Source organism: Rattus norvegicus, chromosome 6 (genome assembly GCF_036323735.1).
Source record: "Rattus norvegicus strain BN/NHsdMcwi chromosome 6, GRCr8, whole genome shotgun sequence".
Taxonomy (NCBI): domain Eukaryota; kingdom Metazoa; phylum Chordata; class Mammalia; order Rodentia; family Muridae; genus Rattus; species Rattus norvegicus.
In genome coordinates, this window is record NC_086024.1 from 100,320,578 (window position 1) to 100,347,815 (window position 27,238).

General features: G+C 45.1%; 1 protein-coding gene across 12 annotated transcripts in view; it reads left to right on the top strand.

Annotated features, from left to right (window-relative positions):
* The window catches only part of Syne2 (spectrin repeat containing nuclear envelope protein 2), a 313,636-nt gene that overhangs the window by 47,849 nt on the left and 238,549 nt on the right, over positions 1-27,238 (top strand). For all 12 annotated transcript variants that reach the window (NM_001427326.1, XM_039113258.2, XM_039113264.2 and 9 more), the window contains exons 3-6: positions 19,589-19,650; positions 20,977-21,072; positions 21,169-21,246; positions 21,335-21,427. In NM_001427326.1, coding sequence (NP_001414255.1) covers positions 19,589-19,650; positions 20,977-21,072; positions 21,169-21,246; positions 21,335-21,427 — 329 coding nt within the window. The remainder of the gene's footprint in view (positions 1-19,588; positions 19,651-20,976; positions 21,073-21,168; positions 21,247-21,334; positions 21,428-27,238) is intronic.

Below are 27,238 nucleotides of genomic sequence, written 5' to 3' on the forward strand. Positions count from 1 at the left end.
GTGTGTGTGTGTGTGTGTGGCTGGGCTTGGAGTGAGGAAACTCAGGCTTTCACCATGGAAATGGGAAATCAGGGACTAATACAGCACATTAATTTGTATGTGTTTGATGGGTTGGTTGGGTCTGTGATTTAATGTTCTGAAATGTGGGGATTTTAAAAAACATGTCTTTTCGACAGTCTTTCCATATCTCTGGATGTTTCAACATGTCTCTTGATGACTCTGTTTCTCAAAATCATTCAGGAGAATTTTGGTATAAGTAAACGGCGTGTGCTGACATTGTGTGGGACAGCTGGAGTTTAGAGTGTGCTCATGCGAACGGTGTAAGCACTTGTCAGTGTAGGTGTGTGCACACTGATCAGGTCTTCTTTGACCATTCTCCACCTTCCTTTTCTTTTCTTTTTTTTGGTTCTTTTTTTTTCGGAGCTGGGGATCGAACCCAGGGCCTTGCGCTTCCTAGGCAAGCGCTCTACCACTGAGCTAAATCCCCAACCCCACTGAGCTAAATCCCTAACCCCACTGAGCTAAATCCCCAACCCCTTATTTTCTTTAATTAAAACAACCTTATTTTAATTTCTTTTTAGAAATCTTTACATTTATTTGCGTGTGTATGTCCGCGCACACAGATGCACACGTGTGTACTCATAGATAATGAGTGCATACGGAGGTCAGAGGACAAATGGAGGGGGTTGGTTTTCTCCCACACGTGTAGGTCCTGGGTTTCAAATGTCTTCAGGCTTGGTGGCGAGTACCTTATCCACTGAGCCATCTCCATACCCCTCACCTAGTGTGTTTATGGCCATTTGAATGTGGGAGAAAAAAATAAACGGTGAATCGTCAGACAAATGGAATAGTTTGAGGCTCTCCCTTTGTCTCTTGGAAGAGGTAGATGAAGTCTCTTCTGGAGTTGAAGCTGTGGGATGAGTGTTGAAGGAAAACCCGAGAAGGCTCTGGAAGGAATCCTACCGCACACCTCGCTAGTCGTGCATTTTCCCTGCCTTTACAATGCAGGGGATTGTTAGCTGGACTGAAGTACTGAATTATAAGGGGCAGGGTGCCTGTCTCAAAGGCAGAGCACAAACGGCCCTTTTCAAGTTTGAGAAGTATTCAATGTCTTCTCACAACATTGGATGTTAACCTTTCGTTCTGCTGAGTGGGACTTTTAAAAAGGTGTATTTATTTGTATTTTATGTATATGAATGGTTTGCCTGCATGCGTGTCTATACACCATGTGTGTGCCTGGCCTCCAGAAGACCAGTCGAGGATGTTGTATCCCCTGGAACTGGAGTTCCAGATGGTTGTGAGCTCCTATGTGGGCGCTGGGGTCCTCTGGAAGAGGAGCCAGTGCTCTAACCACTGCATTATTTCTCTGGTCCCAGGAGTAGGGTTTTTTTTTTATAGTAGGAATTAGTTTTCCTGTTTGTATGTTTTATTGGCAGAACTTCCAGGAGAGGTTGATATCTTCAGATTATGAGACTGACGCGCTGCCTACTGCGCTAAGGAGGCAAGTGAGGTTGATATCTTCAAACCAAGGCACTTCCCAAAATATGGATGAATTCAAATTTAACATTGAGACGAAAACCCAGATAAGCTTTGAACAACTCATGGAGCCCACACGTTTTGTTTGTAGCTCTAGAAAGCCTTCTGTTCTGGAGCCAGCCAGGGAACATCAAAACTTCTCTTGTCACTTCATAGGATGGGGTTCCTCAGAGTGGCATTCCCAGGTGAGCAGTGGTGGACTCATTTGATATATTTTGAGGAGTGGACATGAAAGGTTCACACTGTAGCCAACACTGGATACCAAGCAGGAAAGAAGGTAATGTAAGCACATGGCAAATGCTAAGCCACTGGCTGGATTTCGTGATAGTGCTTGGATGACGTCCTAGTCAGGGTCGCTGTTGCTGTGATGCAACACCAGGACCAAAAGCAACTTGGCGAGGAAAGGGCTCATTCGACTCACATTCCACAGCGCTGTTCATCATCCAAGGAAGTCAGGACAGGAACTCAAATAGGGCAGGAACCTGGAGACAGGAGCTGATGCAGAGGTCATGGAGGGGTGCTGCTTACTGGCTTGCTCACCCAGGACCACCAGGCTGGGCCCTCCCTCATCAATCACTAATCAAGAAAAAGCCCTATTGCTGGATCTTCTGGAGGCCATTTCTACTGAGGCTTCCTCCTTCCAGATGACCTAGCTTGTTTCAAGTTGACATAAAACTAGTCTGCATAGATGGTTTCTTTGTTCGGAGTAGGCTTCTTCAAGACGGAAAGTTTAGGAATGATGAGGTAACACAGGTAGCTCATGACTAAAGGCGCTTGTCATCACGCCTGAAGAACTGAGTTTGATTCCCAGGATCCCCATGGTGGGAGGAGAAAACCAGTTCTTCATGTTGTCCTCTGAGCTGCACATGTGCACATGTGCACACCCAGGCACAAAGCTCCTGTGATGGGTAGAGGTTTGTGTGAGCATTGGAAAGCCAGGCCAGGCAGAGATGCCTCAGGAAGAGATTTGACAGTTCTGTGGATGGGAACCATCCTAGACCTCAGTTTTGTGTTTGAGACAGGTTCTCACTCTATTGCCCAGGCTAGCCTGGAACACTCCTGCCTCAGTCTCCCAACTGCTGAGACTATATGCGCCCTCTACCGTGCCTAGGTTGGAAGCCCTTAGCTTGGGGAGTTACATAATCTGATTTCTGTTTTACAAAAGGTCACTTCATTTGCTGCAGGGAGAGGGACCTGGGAGGATGAGGAGAGAGAAGTCAGTTAGGGTGCTTTTGGAGGTGCTTTGGGGGAGATATCATGGTCTGGATCAGGGGATGTGTGGGGTGAATGAAAAAGAAATTATATGTAGAAGCTAGTGTTCTGCTTCTGCTTTGTGGGATCCAGGAGCAAACTCAAGTTGTCAGGCTTGGCTACAAGCGCCTTAAACCACTAGGCCATCTCATAGCTCTGTTCTACTTCTTCTGAGCACTTAGGGTTTGACTTACTTGTTTATTCATTAGTCAGCGTTTTAAAATTAATTAGTAATTTGTAGACAAGGTCTTCTATGTGGCCCTGGCCTGTCTGATAGTCACTATAGCCCAAGTGACCTCCAAAGTTAGAACAATCCTCCTGCGGTGGAGTGCAGGGTACAGGCATGAGCCACGACGTCTAGCTCACAGCTCATAGTTTTGTGTATGTGTTGTGTGTAAGGTGCCTGGCTGAACACGTGTGGTCATACACGGCACATGTTTCTCGGAAGTATGTTCATACAGGGACTCCCCACACGTATGTAGACAGAGTCAGTATAAAGTGATACGTACTGAGAGAGGCAAGAGGTGCACTGTGGGAGAGTGAAGCTGGGGGTTACCTCACCCCAGCTCAAAGTCAGGGGAAGGTTCCAAGAGGGAGGGATTCCTACACTGGAGACCCTGTTAGAACGGGAGGAGGGTGAGGATGGGAGGAGTGGATAGGGCAGTGGCAACAGCGTAAGGAGGAGTGGAGGGGGAGGCTGAACGCGCCATCATGGAAACGAATGGATGGATCAGAGTATGGACGAGTCGTGGAGGGTGAAGCTCTCCCTGCCTTGAAGCAACAGAGAGGTGGGGCTTTTTCTAAGTCTAAAGGGAACAATCGAATGACTGGGCAGACTCATACGTGTACCTAGCTTTGTAAACCCCCCAGGCTATGTTGTGGGGCGTCTTCCTGGGAACCAGTGTGGAGGCAAGGAGGAAGACTGCTTGAAGGATGTCATGATGATGCAGCTGAGACATAGTGGTGGCCTGATCTGGAGGTGACAGTCAGAGGGGTCTGCAAGAGGTATGGCCTAGGCATCAGGGCTTTTTGATTGACTGAGAATCGGGGAGAGAGTTAGGAGGAAGGAAGTTAACAGAGACTTTCAGGTTTCTTCTTGGGCAATGGAGCGGAGGATGGAACTGTTCATTGTCAGCAATGCACGGGAGGAAGGGAGTTGGTTAGAGATGACTCAGTATTGGAAACGTTTATTCGGAGGTGTCTATGGAACACCTTAACTAGAAGTACCTAAATAGCACTCAGCTAGACAGGCAGGAGGCTCAGAGAGACAGCCACTTAACTGAGGGTATTTATTGCTGAGGGCCATTAGAGGTAGCAACCTCTACCACTGGAGTAGAGGAGACTTAAAAAAAAAAAGGGAAGGGTCCCCTAGACTGTGACAGAGATAGGAAGAAGTAAAACAAGCCTAGAGCAGGTCAGAGAAAGGTGTCCCGAGAAGGCCGGCAGCAGGCGAGTGTGGACCCAAGGGTCACAATGTTGAAGAGCTGTCCAAGAAGGGAGAGGGAGGAAAAAGAGGGTTTACTGCCTTCAGATGTCCAGTGAATCCTGAGAAGGATCTGTGGCCAGCATCAGGCCGTTATAGGTGGCCTAGCTGCTCACTGAATGCAGGAGTCGTGGCTTCTATCTCAGAGGGCAGACGTTAGTGTAGTAAGGAAGCTAAGGCAGGACAGTGCATGGAGGACGTTTGGGCTTGGTGCTGGGGGTATCGCTCAGTTGGTAGAACACTCACTAACCGTGCACGAAGCCCCAGGTTCCATTCCCAGCCCTGCAGAAACGGGCGATCCTAGGAATCCTAGCACCTCTGAGGTAAAATCAGGGGGATCAGGAGTTCCTCAGTAGCATAGCAAGTTCAAGGCCGGCATGGGATACATGGGACCCTGTCTCAAAACAACCAATCAACCAACCAACCAACCAACCAACCAACCAACCAACCAACCAAATAACTGAAACCAAAATAAAACAACAGCAACAACAACAGCAACAACAAAAGATAACTACTTTTGGGCTTGGAGAGAGAGGAAAATGGTAGTTGGAGAAGGCATGAGTTGGACATTTCAGCTGACAGAATTATAAAGACGTGAACATGGATTTTTAAAATCAGACACATCTGGATTTTAAGTTCTCTAAGAGAAGTGAAATCTGGGCTGGGCTGTTGGAGGGAAGGAGTCCTTTGCTAAATGCTTCAGTGGAGAGGGAATGACAACCTTTGTCTTCTCAGGACCCCAGTTCTCGTTACTGTCTCCTCCCAAAATGTGCAGGCGTTTGGAGAATGCGGCCATGGTTCATGGTTCTCTCCATGAGCTCTTCCCTTATTCTTGGACTTGACCAGTTCTGGCAAGCATTCGTGGGCCCTCTGGGTGTGTGTTAGGACATCCACGTGGATGATAGATGCATGTTGATATACATTAGATTAATAGCCTGGTGGATTATTACCATACTACTTTGGTCAGATTTTCCTGTTCCCGTCTGTTGTCTCAACAATGAATCGTGTGTAAAGTTGTCCAAATAGGTTTAGGGAGATATTCCCCAAAGGGAGGTGTGTGAACCTATGTGTCAGAATCTCTTGGAGACAGAACCCAGAAATTTGTGCTTGAACCCCAAATAATATGCTGATTTTCTGGGAGTGAGAATCCCTGTTTGAAATCACAGGCTGCTCCGGGCAGCCTGGGACGTCAGACCTCTTGAAGTCTGCTCAGTGGCACCGGGATTGGGCCCCGGGAGTTCATCAGGCTCACTCACCTTGGCTTTCACAGGAACTGGTTCCAGTTTTATTTGATGATAAGATGTAGATAGGAGGTGGTAGTAAAGGGTTGTAATCTGTATCAACAAATATAATAAGATGTTGGCTTAGTTATTCCGTTGCTATGAGTGAGCAGCCCAGGTTTGTCAGACTCTGGGCGTTGTGTCCGTGTTGCCCGCTCACTCAGACAGCCAGGAGCTATATTCCAGAGAGGGTGGAAAGGGCTTAGTGTAAAATCTCGGCTGTTTACACAGGGCGTGGCTCACTTCTGTGTCAGCACCAACTTTTGAGTGTCACAAAGGCCCAATGTCGAAATCACAGGCTGTTCAATTTCCTATCAAACGAGGTGCTCAAACGTCTGAATCTGTTGTGGAAATAGCAACATGGGCCCCCTGCCCTTTCCCCGGCCATTTAATTGCTCCTGAAACACACCATTTGAATTCCTACAGCATAAAAAGCACTGTGCCATCCAGGTGAAATGGGAAACCATCGGGCTGGAGAGATGAGTCTGGGGTTAAGAGCAGTGGCTGCTCTTCCAGAGGACCTGGGTTTGATTCCTAGAAAATACATGTCGCCTCTGTATCTTAAGTTCCAGGAGCTCTGATGGCCATTTCTGGCTTCTGGGACACTGGGACACTGGGACACTGGGACACTGGCACATGATACACAGAGATACAGGCGTGCAAAACACCAGAATACAAAAATAAAAAGCAAGAAGCCCCCAAACCAAACCAGGAAGCAAAACTGATATGGCTATAAGCATTAGCCCCTGTAGCTCGTGAGGAGGTGGAAGTGTCTCGTCAGATAATCCCAGGTCCTAAAACAATACTCATGGGCTGTAGGAGCACTTAAATAGCATCCCGGAAGCCTGGGTTGGCTCCCCAGCATTGCACAAAAAGGTTAAAGATAGCCAAATGTGGCTTGAATGCCTTTAATCCTAGCACTACGGGAGACAGAGGCAGGCAGGTCTCTAGGTCAGTTCAAGGCCAGCCCGGTTTGCATAAGGAGTTCTAGGCCAATCAGAACCATACAGTGAGACCCAAAACAAAAGAAAACGTTAAAAATAAAAATTGACATATTATCTAAGTCACTTGTTTGAAGTGATGAACTAGGTATTCATAGAGTCGGGCAGACCATAACCACTTCTGATTTTAGATCTCGTTCAGTCACTTGGAAAACATACCACTGGCTTTAGCTACCTCACCCCCATCACTGTACCCCTCAGGGACTTCCTGTTGGGCACGCCATAGAGGTGAATCGTGTAATTTGTGATATTCTCACGGCTGGTTTCTTTCGCTTAGCATTCGGTTTTCCATGTAATCACTAATGTTTACTTGCACAGACTAGGCAGTGTTCATACCAGGAACTAATAAACGGCTCTGCAGAGGGCGAGATGTGAATATTTTCATCTCTAAGTACTGCAGAGTCTCTGCTAACTACCCATGGTGTTGCTTTAGCATGAAAGCCGCCTCAGGCAACGCTGAAAAATATGGGTGTGTCTGTGATCAAATAAAACTTTATAAAGCTAGGCAAAAGATCCTAGAAGGCCAATTTATTGTAACTTCCTGACTCTAATCCGGGTCAGTAGAGCAAATCCTCCTAATGACTGAGCTGGGTACCATTGCCCCATTTTACTGACGGGAAGACATCTGGAGGCCAGCGTGCCTCTGTCTCCCCAAGTGCACAGCTATGGGATCATAACAGATGTAGGGTCACGAAAGTAGCATGACTCTAAAACTGGAGACTTAGCCTCAACAACGATTATAGAGTGAGATGAGCTGTAGCTTGTGAGCAAATGAACGTCCCTGACTCTTTGAGGCCAGGAAACAAAAAATTGGCTGCCTTTGCTTTTCTCTAAGGTAGAGCACGGGGCCATGACCTGGCTAGTCTTGGAGATGGGATCAGGAGCTAGGACTGCCTTACAGCCTGTGAAGGGTCCAGAAGGAAAGAAGCCAGAAGTGTTTGGGCTGAGGCTGGAGTGGTACTGTGGGATAGGATGTCTCAGATCTCCTAACCCTACCTCCAAGGGCAAAAAATGGGAGCGTGGTTATGATTTCCCGACTGAACAGCATGGAGGGACGCTGAGCAGACCTGTCTGACCAAAGCGAGCGACATCCTGCCCAAGCTTATGGGACACTAAGCAGGGGAGCTGGAGTGTGGAGGGACAGTGTAGAGAAAGAGGTAGACACCGGAACTGGAAGGAGGCAAATGTGGCTGGACCTGAGGCTGGTGAAGGCTGGAAAACACCACATCCTGAGGTGCTGTGGAGACAAAGTCTGATGCAGTCCTGCATGCTGGGCTCCACAGTAGAGGGCTGCTTTCCCACATGGATGGATTAGATTCTGCAAGGGGGGCGGGGCAGGAGGGGCGGGGCACGAGACAGTGTGGAGCAGAAGTTTGACGTGAAGATGTGGCTGCACAGGGGTATGGGAGTTCTGTTTGTCAGCGTTAGTTCTGGGACTCACCTTACTGGGTTAGTAAGGCAGGTCTCAGCCCCAGAAGTATCCGTTTGCCTTTCTCGGTTGCTTGCATATAGTGGGTTGCAAGAAAGAAAATCCTTTCCCTCTTTACCAACCCAGTGCTTAGTGTTTTCTTCTCTGGGTTATATGTGCTTTGCTTTGATTTCCCCCAACTTGCTTCTTTATTTATTCCTGTTTGTTACCATCTCCAGGAGAAACAGCAGGCAGGGCAGACTTGGCCTGTTAGTGCCCTCTGTGTTAGCTAGCAGGTTAAGATTCTTCTGGATGTCTGTAGGAGCACATGGCTGAAATGTGCTGTTTAGACTTGATCATCCTCACCAGGAGAGGCCCAGCTAAGGATAAGCTGGGAATATTATGTTAAAGCATTGCAACTGGGCCTCATTACCCGTGCCTGTGCCTCCATAAGAAAACAGACTTGCCCTCTGCCGTGGTTCTTGGCTCAGAGCTCCTAAGGCCCTTGCAGTTTTCTAAGAATATCAGGGGCATTGGTGTTCTACTGTTTGTTCTTTTGGCCTTGTTTCTGATACAGAGCTCTCAAAGCCCTTGGAATTTCCTGGATAACAGGGACATTTTTTTCTTCCATTTTTATTAAATTGGATATTTCTTATTTACATTTCAAATGTTATTCCCTTTCCCGGTTTCCGGGCCAACATCCTCCCTAACCCATCCCCCTCCCCTTCTATATGGGAGTTCCCCTCCTCATCCTCCCCCCATTACCACCCTCCCCCCAACAGTCCTGTTCACTGGGGGTTCAGTCTTGGCAGGACCCAGGGCTTCCCCTTCCACTGGTGCTCTTACTAGGCTCTTCATTGCTACCTATGAGGTCAGAGTCCAGGGTCAGTCCATGTATAGTCTTTGGGTAGTGGCTTAGTCCCTGGAAGCTCTGGTTGGTTGGCATTGTTGTTCATATGGGGTCTCGAGCCCCTTCAGCTCTTTCAGTCCTTTCTCTGATTCCTTCTACAGGGGTCCCGTTCTTAGTTCAGTGGTTTGCTGCTGGCATTCTCCTCTGTATTTGACATATTCTGGCTGTGTCTCTCAGGAAAGATCTACATCCGGTTCCTGTCAGCCTGCATTTCTTACCTTTATCCATCTTGTCTAATTGGGTGGCTGTATATGTATGGGCCACATGTGGGGCAGGCTCTGAATGGGTGTTCCTTCAGTCTCTGTTCTAAACTTTGCCTCTCTATTCTCTCCTAAGGGTATTTTTGTTCCCCTTTTAAAGAAGGAGTGAAGCATCCGCATTTTGGTCATCCTTCCTGAGTTTCATGCGGTCTGTGCATCTTGGGTAATTTGAGCATTTAGGCTAACATCTACTTATTAATGAGTGCATACCACGTGTGTTTTGCTGTGAGTGGGTTACCTCACTCAGGATATTTTCTAGTTCCATCCATTTGCCTATGAATTTCATAAAGTCATTGTTTTTGATAGCTGAGTAGTACTCCTTTGTGTAGATGTACCACATTTTCTGTATCCATTCCTCTGTTGAAGGGCATCTGGGATCTTTCCAGCTTCTGGCTATTATAAATAAGGCTGCTGTGAACATAGTGGAGCATGTGTCTTTGTTATATGTTGGGGCGTCTTTTGGGTATATGCCCAAGAGAGGTATAGCTGGGTCCTCAGGTAGTTCAATGTCCAATTTTCTGAGAAACCTCCAGACTGATTTCCAGAATGGTTGTACCAGTCTGCAATCCCACCAACAATGCAGGAGTGTTCCTCTTTCTCCACATCCTCGCCAGCATCTGCTGTCACCTGAGTTTTTGATCTTAGCCATTCTGACTGGTTGATGTGGAATCTCAGGGTTGTTTTGATTTGCATTTCCCTTATGACTAAAGATGTTGAACATTTCTTTAGGTGTTTCTCAGCCATTCGACATTTCTCAGCTGTGAATTCTTTGTTTAGCTCTGAACCCCATTTTTTAATAGGGTTATTTGTCTCCCTGCAGTCTAACTTTGTGAGTTCTTTGTATATTTTGGATATAAGGCCTCTATCAGTTGTAGGATTGGTAAAGATCTTTTCCCAAACTGTTGGTTGCCATTTTGTCCTAACAACAGTGTCCTTTGCCTTACAGAAGCTTTTCAGTTTTATGAGATCCCATTTGTTGATTCTTGATCTTAGAGCATAAGCCATTGGTGTTCTGTTCAGGAAATTTTCTCCAGTGCCCATGTGTTCAAGATGCTTCCCCACTTTTTCTTCTATTAGTTTGAATGTATCTGGTTTGATGTGGAGGTCCTTGATCCACTTGGACTTAAGCTTTGTACAAGGTGATAAACATGGATCAATCTGCATTCTTCTACATGCTGACCTCCAGTTGAACCAGCACCATTTGCTGAAAATGCTATCTTTTTTCCATTGCATAGTTTTGGCTTCTTTGTCAAAAATCAAGTGACCATAGGTGTGTGGGTTCATTTCTGGGTCCTCAATTCTATTCCACTTGTCTATCTGTCTGTCTCTGTACCAATACCATGCAGTTTTTAACACTATTGCTCTGTAATACTGCTTGAGTTCAGGGATAGTGATTTCCCCCAGAAGTCCTTTTATTGTTGAGGATAGTTTTAGCTATCCTTCGGTTTTTTGTTATTCCAGATGAATTTGCAAATCGTTCTGTCTAACTCTCTGAAGAATTGGATTGGAATTTTGATGGGGATTGCATTGAATCTGTAGCTTGCTTTTGGTAAAATGGCCGTTTTTACTATATTAATCCTGCCAATCCATGAGCATGGGAGATATTTCCATCTTCTGAGATCTTCTTCAATTTCTTTCTTCAGAGGCTTGAAGTTCTTATCATACAGATCTTTCACTTGCTTGGTTAAGGTCACACTGAGGTATTTTATATTATTTGGGACTATTATAAAGGGTGTCGTTTCCCTAATTTCTTTCTCAGCCGGTTTCTCTTTTGTGTAGAGGAAGGCTACTGATTTGTTTGAGTTAATTTTATACCCCAACACTTTGCTGAAGTTGTTTATCAGGCTTAGTAGTTCTCTGGTGGAACTTTGGGGGTCACTTAAATATACTATCATATCATCTGCAAATAGTGATATTTTGACTTCTTCCTTTCCAATTTGTATCCCTTTGACCTCCTTTTGTTGTCTGATTGCTCTGGCTAGGACTTCGAGAACTATATTGAATAAGAAGGGATAGAGTGGGCAGCCTTGTCTAGTCCCTGATTTTAGTGGGATTGTTTCAAGTTTCTTTCCATTTAGTTTAATATTAGCTACTGGTTTGCTATATATGGCTTTTACTATGTTTAGGTATGGGCCTTGAATTCCTGTTCTTTCCAGGACTTTTATCATGAAGGGGTGTTGAATTTTGTCAAATGCTTTCTGAGCATCTAATGAAATGATCATGTGGTTTTTATCTTTGTTTATATAGTGGATTACGTTGACGGTTTTCGGTATATTGAACCATCCCTGCATCTCTGGGATGAAGCCTACTTGATCATGATGGATGATCATTTTTTTTAAATGTGTGTGTGTGTGTGTGTGTGTGTGTGTGTGTGTGTGTGTGTGTGACAGAGAGAGAGAGAGAGAGAGAGAGAGAGAGAGAGAGAGAGAGAGAGAAAGAGCGCAAGAACTCGAAGGCCAGAAAAATAATAATTCTTTCCTTCCACTACATGAGACCCAAGGGTCCAACTCTGGTCATCAGACTTTGTGGCATTCCTAGGATCCATCTCTCTAGCCTGCATCTTTGGTTTTAATGAGGTGATTTTTGATAGACTCAGGTTGGCTATCAGAGAGGGTGTGTGTGTGTGTGTGTGTGTGTGTGTGTGTGTGTGTGTGTTATCACCTTATGCCCATGTCATTGAGTCACCATAAAAGTACCTGGGGAGGAGGTTTGGCACTCTTCTGACCCAGAAGTACATTTGGACACTGGAAGGGAGTGTACCCCAGGACTTATCAATAAAAAGAGTTAGGAAACACAGAGGGCTGGGAGAACTAGATGAAAGGACTCTATACAGTGACACATCTGCTCCTTGGTCGTTGTACTAGTGACTGTGTCTGTCACTCAGCAAGTGTTCTGAGCATGTCTTCAACATGTGGAGCTCTGGGAAGGGAAACGCAAACACAGGAAAGTTTATTTAACGTTACGGGTTTTACACAGAGCAGGAGAGAAACCACAAAGCTTAAGATTCGTAACTACAGTAAATGGGCAACAGGAGGGAATTTGAATAGCTGGAGACAGTGTTTGGCTGTATCCTTTAAAATACACATACACATGTACATAGCATCATAACAAGCACGCTGTTTCATAACTTGTCTTCTATATTTATATTGTAAAAATATATTTTATTTATTTATTTCTGAAACAGAATCTCGTGTATCCCAGGCTGGCATCAATCTTCATATGTAGCTGAGGGTAACCTTGAACTTCTGATCATTTTGCCTTCCTCCCCAGTGCTGGGATTTTAAGTGTGCAGTACCACATCTAGTTTATGTAGTGCTGGGGCTTTGAGCATACTGGACAAGCATTTGACCAACTACAGCCTCAGACCAACTTGTTCTTTCCCCCGAAGCAAGCATCTTCAGTGGCACCTACACGTCAATACTACTCTTTCTGTTGGGTATACGTGTTTTCCGTCCTTTCTGTATTTGGAAGGTTGTAATTTGAAATTTTTTCTTACAGTGTTGGCAGCTACCTTTTTCCTTTGCAGAGTGTGACTTTCCTACTTCGTCGGCTTGAGCTGTCACCCTGACGCAGCCCAGAGTTACTGGAGGGTGTCTCAGTTGCGGGCTTGCACAGATCAGATTGGCTTGTGAGCAGTTTTGTGGGTCATTTTGCTGATTGTAGGTTATTGTTGGAGGAACCAGCCCACTGTGAGTGGTACCACGCCTAGACAGGGGATTTGGCTTGTACAAGAAAGCTAGCTGAGCAGACGCCGTGGAGAAAGCCAAGAAGCAGCCACCTTCTGCAGGTTTTTTTTTTTTTTTTTTTTTTTGTTTTGTTTTTGTTTTGCCTTAAGTTCCTACCCTGACTTCCTTCCAGGATAGACTATAACCTAGAAATATAAGATGAAATAAGAAATGTTGCTTTCTCCCCAAGTTGCTTTTGGTTATGGTGTTTATCACTGTTATAGAAAACAAGAACTAAACTAGTACAGGGCCTGAATCTTTTGCCCTTTTAATTATCAGTGTAAGAAATTGAAGCTACCTCATATGCATTAATTTAATCAACACTCATTGATTCCATGAATACTGACGGAGTGCCTTCTGCCTACTCAGTTCTACTGTAGGAGCTGGGAACCCTGTAAACAGCTCAGATGGGCTCTTCCACATGCAGTTTCCATTGCTTTCCTGTCAGTCTAGAGGACCCTGAGGAAGGGTCACTGTTATCATTGAGAAAAACAAAACAAAACAACACTACAAATCCGGAGAACTTTGGCCAGGCACAGTGGCAGCCTTTAATCCCATCACCAGAGGCAGAGGCAGAGGCAGAGGCAGAGGCAGGTGGATCTCTGTAAGTTCAATTGAATTCCAGGACAGCCATGGCTTCATGGCAGGAAGACCCTATCTCAAAAGCAGGTAGGATTTCTCAAGAGTAAAGTTAATTTTTTATTTTTACATTTCTGATTTCTAACTTTTGCTTTCGAAACATTTGTGGTTTCCGATTGTACTGGCTGGTTTTGTGTGTCAATATGACACAAGCCAGAGACGTCAGAGAAAGAAGCCTTAGTTAAGGAAATGCCTCCATGAGATCCAGCTTTAAGGCATTTTCTCAATTAGTGATCAATGAGGGGGGAGAGGAGGACCCAGCCATTGTGGGTGGGGCCATCCCTGGACTGGTGATCCTGGATTCTGTAAGAGCAGGCTGTGAGCCATGAGCGAGCTGGTAAGCCACGAGCGACCTCTCCATGGCCTCTGCATCAGCTCCTGCCTCCAGGTTCCAGGCCTGCTTGAGTTCCAGTCCTGACTTTCTTTGCTGATGAACTGGGACACAGAAGCAGAAGCCCAATAAACCCTTTCCTCCCCAACTTCTTGGTCATGGCGTCTCACCATAGCAATAGAAACCCTGACTGAGACATAGATCTTAAATTTAAAAAAAAACATTATTTTTAATTCATTCTCTCTCTCTCTCTCTCTCTCTCTCTCTCTCTCTCTCTCTCTGTGTGTGTGTGTGTGTGTGTGTGTGTGTGTGTGTGTGTGTGTGTATGTGTGTGTAAATGAGTTCAGGTGCTTAGGGAGGCCAGAGGTGTTGGATCTCTTGGGAGCTAGAGTTTCAGGCAGTTGTGGGCAATCTCATTGTAGGGGCTGGGAACCGAACTCAGGTCCTCTGCAAGAATAGTTTTGAGGAATATTCTTAATACACACACACACACACACACACACACACACACACACACACACACACAACTAGTGGAGAATGTTAGCTTAGGAACTTAAAATTTATTCAGTAAGGAATTTGGAAATGATGGACAGATTTTAATGAGGGGAGTGAAAAATCAAAGTCCGGAGTCTGGGACTGGATGTGTAGTCAGTTGAGTTGATAGATTGCACCAGGAGATGTGGCACTTCTGTCCTCATGGCTCTTGGCTGAAGAGGACAGCTGTGTGGTGCCTTGACCTTGGGGCAGTCCTACTGTGGGAGGACTTACCATGTTAGCATCTCAGGTGAACTTATGCAAGGCATTGGGACGTTTCTGAGACCCAGGAACCATGGTAGCTCCGTAATGAGCTAATTTGTAATGAACTTAAAATCTATGCTCTGAAGTTTTCCCTAATTTGTTTTTAGTTCGGTTCCCTTGCCAGCTAAGGGGATGCTGTTGCCAGCTCACAAAAGGCAGACTGAATTGGAGCAAACCATGGGGTGATGTGTATTTTCATGGTAATGCTACCAAGAGAAAAATCTTTGCCTCCCTTTTCATCCAGCTGAGTAGTTTTGAAGAATGATAATGACGCTTACATGAATGTTGACGTGGGTCACATATGTCCCTTATTTGTCTCCCAAATCAAGATCCATTTCTTAGCATTTTCACAAAAAAACAAAAACAAAAACAAAACAAAACAACAACAACAAAAAAAACAAACCACCATTGCATTACGTCATTCTGATAGTCCTTTCATTTCTTCTCCCCTCCCCCATCCCTGCCATCTGCTGTTTAAAAGGTCCTATTCTCTAGATGCTGGTCTAAGAAGGTTTTTATTAAGTTGTGGTAAGCACGTGTCTTTTTATTATTGGTCCCCCCATGGGTCAGTTTCTAAAAGAACAAAAGGTCCTAAGTCTCCTGGCTCAGGGTGAGCTGCTTGGCTCTAGTCCCTGCAGAATTAACTATGCTACTGGCGGGGTTTGGGTGGGGGGGGGCAAGGTAGGATGAAAACCTGTGGAATCTGGGGTAAGGGATCCGAGGCATGGAGCATCTGCAGAGGTGTTTCGTGTACCGGGGATGGCTTGCCATTGAGTCAAGGATCCTTGTGTTCAAAGGGCTCTGATTTCCCTGTTGAAGAGTTGTTCTCTTGTTTGGACAGTAAGTTTTACAAAGTCTCAAACAGCTTTCCAAGCCCTTCTCTGGAGGCCCCTTTGTACACTGCTTCTCTGTGTGTGTGGGGGTGCACCTGTGGGGTGGGGCTGGCTGCTCCTTTTTCTACACCCCCCCCCCCCCGTTTCTGTTGGAGTTGAAACAAATCAGGCCAGCGATAACCAGGTTTCTTTATAACAGTTTGACTGTTCTAATTCATGTTTGTGCTTCTCAGTCAGGGCTTATACTCCTTGCTGAATCTTCGATCAGACAAGCGGCTCCAATTTCAGCTATCTAATGAAAACCCCGATTTTGATGTCTGTTTTCCCACCCTGGGAAAGCTCAGAGACCCCAGGGTACTCAGCCTCAAGACTTGTTTTGTCTAGTGTTAAATGCACATGAAATACAAGCTCCTCTTTTTGGAGTGGAGATCAAATGACTGAGATTTACAGATGAATCCAGAGCGCTAACGCTCTGGAGGCTAGGGAAGCACTTGCTGAACCTGGTTTTGTGCCGTGTTCCACCATCAAGGTTATTTACTGTGCATTCCCTTCTTTCTCCAGCCCTGTGACTTCCCCGGAGTTAGGCAGCATCTTTCTGGATGTGGTGATATTCCTGTGTGGTGACTCCTTTTCCATACATTATCTCCTGAGTGGGAGACTCTCTCTTGGTCCCTTGGGGATGGATATTTGTCGTTATTTTTTGTTCAGTTTTTTCTTCTTCTTTTTTTCAGAGCTGGGGACCGAACCCAGGGCCTTGCGCTTGCTAGGCAAGCGCTCTACCACTGAGCTAAATCCCCAACCCCTTGTCGTTATTTTTTAAATTTTATTTTGAACTTCTGTTTTATAGTTGTGGAGGACAGATCTCTTCTTGCTTGGTAAATGTGCATTGTGTACATGTGATTTGTTCTTGGGATTATTAAAACTTGATTTCTAGTATTGTTCCCCCCTGCTGAGAAATAAAATGAGCTCTCTGTGCATTTTGTGATACTCGCTTAAAGTTATTTATCATCCGCTAACTGGGGAGAAGAAGTGCGGAGAGCACACTGTAGAGATCCCAGGAGACTTGGTAAGGGGACTGTGGTCCTTGTCACTCTTCCATAAAATAAAATTAAAATAAAAAGCAAGAACTCCCAAACCCCTGAAGAATCCAGTTGGCTGTTGGGAACCCAGTTTAGTTTAACTGACAGCCATTGACCCCCCGATGAGGTGTCAGTCATTGAAGGGTAGCTGACTTAAACCTGTAATGCAGGGAGAATGGGTTTGATGGAAATAGAGATACAGTCAGGCTAAGGGTGTCCGTATTCATCCATGACACTTGTGCTGTATAAAAGTTGGGTAGCTTAAAATGTTGCTTAAGAGGGGGTTATCAATTTAAAACATTTTAAGGTCCTAAATTTGGTGTCACACTTGTAAGAATATGTTACGGTAACTCCAGTGGAGGTGTCCAGGTTAGTGTAATGGAGATAACAAGCAGATATCTAGAACGTATGTTCATGTTCATGTTCATGTTCATGTTCATGTTCATGTTCATGTGTGTTTGCGTATGTGTTGTTGTTGTGGTTGTTGATGTAGAGATTCTTACTGGCTGCCAGTTAACTTCAAGGAGTCCACCTGTCCCTGTCCCCATCTCTTCATCTCTAGGCGTAAGAGCAGGGAGCACCATGCCTACCTTCTCTTGGTAAATTCTAGGGAGCAAAATGGAGATCCTTACACTTGTGAGGCAAACGCCTTACTACTCCGCTAGCTCCCCAGCCTCAGAGGAGGTTTTGAAGATGGACCTGAGAGGATTTCCCAAGGTGTTAGGGAGGAACTGAGAGCTAAAGAGGTGAAGCAGCCAGTGACACTGGAAGAAAGTGAGAGTGTGAGTCCTGAGAGTAGGAGGCAGTCATTCTCTGTACTGGATGCTGCTAGGTGATCCTGGAAAGTGCAGGCCGAATATCGGCTGTTGGTTTTAGTGAGAAGGGAGCACTGAGAACCTTGCTTCATGCTTTGTTGCTCTGCTAACAAAGAGTTGTGTCCGTGGGATGGTGAGGGCCTGACTGGTGGGGGACCACTTATGAGTGAGGGAGGAGAGGGCCTGGGGACAGCAAATGAAGCAATGCTGATGGGGAGTGGGTGCTAAGGGAGGTTAGTTACCATTTCCAGAGGGAGAATTAATAGTATGTGTTTGTCCTGATGGGAATGGCTCTAGGCTTAGGGAAGGAGATGATAGGGAGTAGAAGAGAGGAAAATGTCTTCCACTGGGTAACAGAGATGGGAATGAGTGAGCAGGAAGAGGGATGACGATGAACTGAGAGGGGCTGGTTGATGTGGCCACTAGGCCAGAGTAGAGTACCCTGGGGGTTGCCACATGAGGTTGCTGGGTGTCCTGGGAAGAAAGAGCTCATGGGCTGGGGTTGTGACTTAGTTGACAGAATGTTTACCTGGCATGCATGAAATCCCCCATTAAATCCCCAGCACTGTGTAGACCAGGTGCCCATGGGGAGCACACCTACAATCCCAGCCTTAGAAGGCAGAGGTAGGAGATCAGGAGTTCAACATTATTTCCAGCTACACAGTGAATTTTAGGCTAGTCTGAGCTCCTTGAGACACTGTCTCAAACAAACAAATAAAAACAAAAACAAACAAACACCCCCCCTTACAAAAAAAAAAAAACAAAAACAAAACAAGCCAGCAATGTTCTAGTTCAATTTCTGTTGCTGTGATAAAATATTCTGGCAAAAAGGCAACTTAGAGAAAGGTTTATTCAGCCTATGGTTCATTATTTGAGAAACATTAAGCCTGGAGTTCAAGCAGCTTGTCACGTCATATCCACAGTCAGCCACAAAGAGAGTAGATACACCCTTACTTGGTTCTAACTTTCTCCTGTCTTATCTGGTTCAGATCCCCTTCATAAGGAATGTTGCTGCCCAGAGTGGGCTGGGTCTTCCTGCATCAAAGAAGAGTATAATGCCCCACGAACATGCTAACGTGATCTAGACGATTCCTCATTAAGATTTTCTCCCCCAAGTGATTCTAGATTGTGTTGAGCTGGCAGTTAACACTAACCAACACAAACAACAGCAAAGAAAGGTCTTAGCAGAGTTTGGAAAGAGAAGTTGGCTCTTTGAAGAAGGAAATGCGAAGTTAACACGAATCAGTCTATTAGTGGGAGAGAAGTATCGATTGTCATTGTTGGGCAGCATTGAGGGTACCAATGGGTGCTGGTGACACTGACCATCACTGGGGGGTGTCTTAGTTACTTTTTTTTATTGCTATGACAAAGCATGGCAGCCAAGTGAGCCTCTGGACAGAGGGGGAAATGGATGTCCTGGCCCCCGTGTATACCCGCCCATCATGTGAAGAGGTTAGGGAATTGAGGCTCAGTGCTTGTGTGCTCAGCCCATAGAATGGAAAGTCTCTGCTTGACGCTGAGGGAATGGGATGCTGAAGGAAGCTTAACAGGGCCACCTTCCACAGGGCAGGGGAGGTAGATTTGAGTGCCTACCCTGTCACCTGTCTCAGCTCCTGCCTACACAATGGCTACGTGTTTGCTATGTGTTTGCTATGTGCCGGTCTGTGCCAGGCATACTGGGTGAATCATCTGCCCCTCAAGTCAACCTCCAGAGGTGGGTGCTTGTCACTGCCTTGTTACTTCTCAAGGTTTCATAGCCACTCAGTCATGGGAACAGGATTCGAAACCAGGTCTCTATGGCTTACTCAGTATTAGGGCAATCTTACTGGCTACATTGCTTGATACAGTGTCAATGTCGAACTATAAGGACCTCAGTGAACCTTTTAAAACATCTTCTGATGTCCCATGGTGATTCAGAGCCCGGGGGCTAGGGGCACTTCTCATTCTTAACAGTCTTTTAAACAGAACAAAGCTGTGAAAGATCTCAACTATTTTCTCAGTAAAACATATTGAAAACTGTCATTTCTTGTCAGTTGAGCTGTGACTTTAAGAAATATTATATCACATTATCGACAACTTCTGAAACAGGTGTTCTTTGGTTGAACAGCTGACATTTAGTCTGAATCTGACTGAGTCTGTGGACAGACACACTTCCTGAGTGATGGACTTTAGGTGCTTCCGTGGCTTCAGGAGTCTGCAGCCTCTCGTGTTGTGACCACTGTTGTCTCTTCTTCCCTAGCCGAGCAGGAGGACACTCAGAAGAAAACCTTCACGTGCTGGATAAACTCACAGTTGGCGAAGGTGAGCTGAAGTCATGCTGTGAATGCTGTTGCTCCCTCAGTCCCACAGCTCTTACCCCAGGGTGGTCAATGCCTGCAATTCCAGCACCTGGGAGCTTGAGGCAGGAGGATCAGGGGTTCAAGGCTCCCCTTGGCTGTGTACTGAGTTCAAGGAGAGCTTGGTTCTCTGTGAGACCCTGTTGATAACAAACATAAACTGAGCAAAATGAGATGACCTGGAGAAGGTCTCAGAGAAGGTCACGAATGTCTTTTCATAAGAGAATGCTCTCACATTGGTGTCCTGGTTTATCTGTCCCCTTTTCCTGGAACAAGAAAAAGACACCTGAGAAGGAGCTGGACAGTGCTGTAAAAATATTTAGAGTGGCAACACTTCTTTCATCGAATGACATAATGACAGCATGATGTTTGTATTGAGTGGTGACGGCCGCCAGACACCACCCTAAACTTGTTCCGTGTGATGATGAAGAATGCTTATGACATCTGTTGTCTTAAAATCCTAGCTTACGAAACAGCACACTCTAGAGCACTGTTTATTTTCAACTTAATTTCACTGTTGTTTTACATTGTAGTTTTCGATGCGGGTTTTTTTTTCTCTCTCTGTTAACCAGGCGGGTTTTGAACTCCTAGACCTAAGCGATTCACCTGCCTTAGTTTCCCAGTAGTTGGGACTATAGAAGGGCTTCTGCCTAGCTCACTTATTCTTTCTGTTCTTTTGCTGGACATCGAGTTCAAGCCTCCTAGGCTAGGCAACTGTCTAGCTATTGAACTATATATATCCTTGAATTCCCTATGATTAGTTTCTTTTAGAAGTTTATTTATTTATATGCACACTCGCCTTTGCATACAGGTGCCCATGCCCAGAAGAGGTCCACAGATGCCCTGGAGTGGCAGTTTGGAGCAGCCAAACATTACTAGTGCTGAGAACTGTCTGATTAATGATCTCACCCTCTGTCCTCCCTCTCTGCCCGTTCCACACAATGGATGTCGTTCTGACCAAGGGGAGACACGTCCTCAGTAATGCTCTTCCAGGGGCTCGCTATGGCCTGATTCCGAGTGTCTGTGACTGTACTCTCTGTGCACAAGGTTTAGGGTCATGAAAGCTCCACTCAGAAAGAGATTGTGTAACTGGGACTAAGCCACGAGATAAAGCAGGCTCGCTGTCTGTCTTGCCATGCTTTGGAATGTAACTCGTGAGGACTGTATCATTCTCTTAAGATAATACCTGCTGAATCTCAGCGGTTTTGAAGACACAAAGCTCACTTAGGAGGTGGTGCTTACCAGTGGTTTTGGACCCTTGGCAGATTACTGTTCTCATTTCCTTTGGCAGCACGCGCCTCCCTCGGTTATATCTGACTTATTCACAGACATTAAGAAGGGTCATGTCCTCCTGGACCTGTTAGAAGTCCTCTCAGGACAGCAGTTGGTAAGATTTCCAATTACAACAAGACACTTGGTTGGTTTTGTTTTTTAAAAAAATGTACTTCCTGTTTCTGAGTAATGTGTGTGCTTGAATTTTTAGCCTCGGGATAAAGGATCTAATACATTCCAGTGTAGAATCAACATAGAACATGCCCTGACATTCCTGAAAAACAGATCTGTAAGTATGAGTCACATCTGCAGATTCGCAGGACGGATGGGCTCAGTGGGAGCCTGGCTCCCTTTCACCAGTGTTTCTCTGTTTGCAGATCAAGCTAATAAATATTCATGTTGCTGACATCATAGAAGGAAACCCGTCCATTATTCTTGGCCTGATTTGGACCATCATCCTGCACTTTCATGTAAGTATTTTGGTCATAGGAATACTACTAGTCTAACACACAAGAGACACAGGGTGACATGCATGTGATTCAGTCCCGAGCTGCCTCTGTAAACAGGACTTGGAATCTCCAACAGGTATTGAACATATGGCAAAGTCTGCTTTTGCAATATGTGTGTGCAATTTATATGTATATGTATATATATTATATGTGTGTACATATGTGATGTATTCATACATTTGTATATATTCACATACTTATTTATTCACAGGCATACATATAATCATTATGCAGTCCTCGATAGCCTGGAACTCTCTATGTAGATCAGGCTGCCCAAACTCACAGAAATCACCCCCTTTCGTCTCCCAAGTGCTGGGTTTGAAGGTTGAGAAGGCAGAACTTTGAATAAGCAGGCCTTTTTCATGGCACTTCCTTCTGAGCCCTCTCCTTCCCTCTTGAGTTTTGGGTGTGGTTGGAGTCCTTAGAAGGTGGCCTACTCTGCTTCCCTGCGTTGTTCAGGAAAGCCTCAGTCTTTCTCTTACATTTTCTTCTTCATTTGTCTCCACTCCATTCCTTTGGCACTGTGGACTGACACAGTGTCTCCCTGATACAAAGACTGATGCATCTGGCCCCTCAGAGGAAGACAAGCAGCCAGGTATGGTGTCTCCCTCCTGTAATCTCAGCTTGGAAGGCTGCAGCAGGAAGGTTGCTGAAAGTTCAAGGTTTGCCTGAGCTTCCAGTGAGTTTCAGGTCAGACTGAATTACAGAGTAAGACCTTGTTTGTTTTAGTTAGGCTTTCATTGCTGTGAAGAAGAGACACCATGACCAGGGCAACTCTCATAAGGGCAATCATTTAACTGGAGCTGGCGTACAGTTTCAGAGGTTCAGTCCATTTATCAGCATGGTGGGAAACATAGTAGCTTGTAGGCAGACATGGAGCTGGAGGAGCGATTTCTACATCTTGATCCACAGGCAGCAGAAGTGGGGCTGGCTTCTGCAGGCAGCCAGGAGGAGGCCATCATCCACACTGGGTAGAGCTTGAGCACTGGACATCAAAGCCTGCCCGCCCCACAGTGAGACGCTGTCTCTAACAAGGCTACACCTCCTGCTATAAGGCCACACCCCCTGATAGTGCCACTCCCATGGGCCAAGCATTCAAACCACCCCACTCACACAGACAAAACAAAAACAGAAGCTAAGGAAAGTAGTCCCTGGGACCTCAGGAACTTCTGTGGGACTGGGCATCCCACGCCCTCAGGAGGATATCAGGGCAAGCGTGGCTGGCCCACTGGCCAGGAAGGAGAGCTGTTTATTTTTCCTTTGAACTGTGAAGACATTTCAGGAGGGAGAGTGGAAGGATGTCTGCAGAACATGGATGAAACCCTTCCTACTGGCTGAGAGCTCTTTGGAGTAGGCTGAATCTTCAGACGTCTCAGGATGCTTTGACTCTCAAAGTATTTCTTCTTTGTTTCATGAGTCCCTGTTTGGGTTTTAATTAGAGCCCAAATTTCATTTCAACAAAGGAAGGCGTGTGGCAGGCCCATGGCCTTTTACTCTTGTTTTCCACTGGACTGTGAATGTCCAGTGTTCGCTGTCCTAGCCTGAATTAACCATTACAGTGCCAGTCTACACCGACTCTGCACGGAGAGTGCTTATTATTGCTGCTTTAAAAAATAACTGTATAATTATGTACGTATCGGGGAACAAATGCTTCTTTTAGAAAGACTTAGAATATTGCACAGCTAATTCATATAAAGTTTGGGTATTTTTTTCCGGGTTGCATGCATTAGTAGCTATAACAAAATAATGTGCGTGTGGATGAGGAGAACTAAATTTGGGAACTAAATTTCCTCTGGGAGAGGAGGAAAGTGGAAATGGAGACAGAAAACATCACCTAACATGGTAAGATATTAAAATTGGATAGTTTGGGGCTAGAGAGGTGAGTTAGTGGTTAAGAACCTTGTAGAGGACCTGGGTTCGATTCTTGGCATCCAAACATCATTTCATAATCCCCAGACTTAAGGGGTCCGAGGTCCCTTTCTGATATCTGTGAGCGCCAGGCACGCACGCAGCACACAGACATACATGCAGGCAAAATATTCATATACATAAAATAAAATTAAACATTTTGGGTGGTTTTGAGGTGTTTATTCCTATCCCTGTATCATCCTAGGTTAATTAATTAAATAACTAAAAATTTCATTATAGGTGAGAGAGGATGAAAATGCTTGTATTCTACCATTCACCGATAGTTATCTGAGAATAATCTAATATTCAATCTTTTTGTATACAGCAGGAATTAATACTTAGTCATCCCTGGGTCGTGTACAAGTAGATTATTCCAATCGAGGATTGAGGATAATTCTGAAAAATGTTTCTGTTTGAACTAAATGTGTATAGACCTTTTTCTCGGCCTTATTCTGTAATGTAGCATAGCAGTCATCTTCATAGCATTTGCATCGTGTTGTATCTATTACAGGTAACCGGGAGATGACTTAATGATACTAGGGATATGCAAGGAATGTGCCACGTATGTCAGGAACATGAGCCTCCTCCCACAGCTGTCTGCCCCTGAAGGCAGCCGGTCCCTCTTGGGTACTGATGGCAGCTGTAACTCAACAATGTGGGGTCACGTTACCCATGCTGGTTTAAACTGTTCTAAGGAGCTTGTCTCCAAATCGGTAGCTCTCAACCTTCCTAATGCTGCAACCCTTAATACAGTTTCCTCGTGTGGTGACCCCCCACCATAGCATTATTTTGTTACTACTTCATTACTGTAGTCTTGGCACTGTTATGAATCGTAATGCAAATATTGTGGTTTTTTTTTTCTTTTTTCTTTTTTTCCAGAGCTGGGGACCGAACCCAGGGCTTTGCGCTTGCTAGGCAAGCGCTCTACCACTGAGCTAAATCCCCAACCCTATTGTGTTTTTTTTAATGGTCTCAGGTGACCCCTAGGAAATGGTCACCAGATTCCCAAAGCGGTCACAACCCACAGATTGAGAACCACTGCTCTAAATTTATTTCAGTTTTAATAGAAGTGTGTATGGCATTGGCTGTAAAGTATTCCATCTCGTTAATGGACAGCCAGAAGGCTCACATTTCTGATGATAAGTAAGTTCATGTATATCCTTAGGATAAAACCTATGTGTACAACTGTAGTAATTTACAGGCCAAATCTTCAGAATTGACAGAGAATTTGCAGTTTGAAAGCTTTGGAAATTGATTACACGGTTTGAAGGTTTGAAGTCAACTTGTTAAGGTCTAAGACACACTGTGCAGATTCACATGTAAAGTGTTGTGGGCTGGGGCTGGGGATTTAGCTCAGTGGTAGAGCGCTTACCTAGGAAGCACAAGGCCCTGGGTTCGGTCCCCAGCTCCGAAAAAAAGAACCAAAAAAAAAAAGTATTGTGGGCTTCCATAAATTAAGCACACCTGTGCCATCACTGTCCCGGATACAAACAGAGCCCTGCTGGCCTCCTGGCCCAACTCTTTTCCTCTGGGTCCTGTGGGAGGCAGCTTAGCATTGTCAGCTCCATAGAGGCAGAGCTTTGAGCGTATTCTCTTCAATACTCCCACACAGCCCCTGTGTCTGACTGAATTCACTTAGATTCATTGATTGTGACAAGATGTCTTTCACTGCACTTCCTGTATGTGGCGTCACAGTATCCTCTGTTCCACTTCTGGTGGACATCTTTTTTCTTGGCTGTTTTTAGGTACCAGTAATCGAATTGTTAAGAATATCTGTGTCTGTACCAGTTAGTGTTTCAGGCCTACATTCCCATTGAGCTATATCTCAGAGAGGAATCCTTGGTCTCTGGTGTCTCATCTTTAAGCCATAGTAGTGTCTTATTTCACTGTGTGAAGCTATAATAGAACACAGATTGGGTCGTTCACGATACACATATGACTTAAGTTCTGAAGGTTGGGAATTACGATCCAGGGTCCCGGGCTGGGGTGTAGCCCAGTGTAGAACACTTGGATGATGTTCATAGGCCCTGGGTCTCATCCTTAGAGCCACAGTGAACACACACAATTGAGGAAAAAACATCAGACAATAGCTCTCTGCTCTGTCACCTCCCAGTGGATTGGTACAGGGATGGAGAGAGGGGAGTGCAAGAAAAGTGATCTTAGTTCATTCTTTTATGACAAACTCATGAATCTATGAGAGCATTAATACAATAGCCCGAGAGCAAAGCCCTCCAACCTACTTACTTCTTGCACATCTCACTCCTAGTGGGAATCAAGTTCCATGACGGAACATTTGGGCTGTGGCAAGTAGATGTCGCCAGCTTGTCAAAAAGATTCTTGTCCTTTGTGTTCCCTGAAGAATCTGGATGCTCTTGACTTCACCCCTTCCTACTTAATAGATGGTATTAAAGGCAGGTGTGGTGGTGCCCACCTTCAGCCTCAGCATTTGCAGGCTGAGGCAAGGGATCTCTGTGAATTCCAGGACAGCCTGGTCTACATTGTAAGATACACACACACACACACACACACACACACACATCTTTTTCTAGTGAGATATTCTCTCTCTCTAGTGAGATATTCTCTCTCTCACACACATATATATAATATATTAAATACATAAATATGTATTTAATATACAATATATATTATTTAATCTTGCCCTTTATTTTTAAATTTATTCTTTTCTCATATAATTCATCCTGACCCCATTTTCTCTTACCGCTACTCCTGCCAGTTTCCCACCTCCACCTCCCTCTTCCCCAGATCCACTCCTCCTCCTTCTTCCTTCAGAAAAGAGCAGGCCTCCCAGGTATAGCAACCAAAGACAGCATGATAAGATACACTAAGACTAGGTACAAACCCTCATATCAGGGCTGAGTGAGGCACCCTAGTAGAAGGAAAAGGGTTCTAAGAGCAGGCAAAAGATTCAGAGATACCCTCAACTCCCACAGCTCAGAGTCCCACAGAAAATACCTGAGCTATCAACCATAACATATGTGCAGAGGACCTCACGCAGACCCATGCAGGCTCCATGAGTCCTGCTTCAGTCTCTGTGAGCCCCCATGTGCTCTGATTAGTTCTGTGGGCCTTGTTCTCCTGGTGTCCTCAACACCCAGGCCTGTACAATTCTCCCTCCCTCTTTTCTACTGGGTTTCCCAAGCTCCAAGGGGAGGGGCCCGATGGAGATCTCCATTTATTAACCTTGTTCCTATATGTAATAATTTATATAAGTTTTAAAATGTATTCTGGATAGAAGTCTTTTGTTGGGATGTGTAAATTAGAAATAGCTTCTCAGACCTTGTAGCTTGCCTTGTAATCTTTTAATAGCAGACAGGTATCATTTTAATGTAGTTTGAATATGTTAATGTTTTACTTTTATGGGTATTACTTTTTACACCTCGATGAGGCATGCCTGCAATGCCAGCACTGAACTGAGGAGACTGAGGCAGGAGGATTATGACTTTATGACCATCCAGGGCTACATCATGATACCCTGTCTGAAAAAATTAGGAAGAAAATGAAAACAAAGCAAATGTTCTGTTGGACAGGACTGTACTAGAAAGCCGCATAAGAAAATATTTTGGGGATATTGGCATGGGGCAGGACTTCCCGTTTTTCACCTATGCCAGGATTCTGATCCTATTACTATTCTGTAGAACATTCTGGTTGTATGCATACACGTTGCTGGGAGCCAGGTGAGGCGGCACCTACAGTCCTAGCAATCAGGAGCGAGGAAATTAATCAGCGGTTCAAAGCCATTTTTAGGTCCATAGTCACCCAGCTCTGTCTCGAAGATAAATAAAAATGATATTAAAGAAAACACATGGCGTTGGGGATGAAACCTACAATCTCCACATGCAAGTC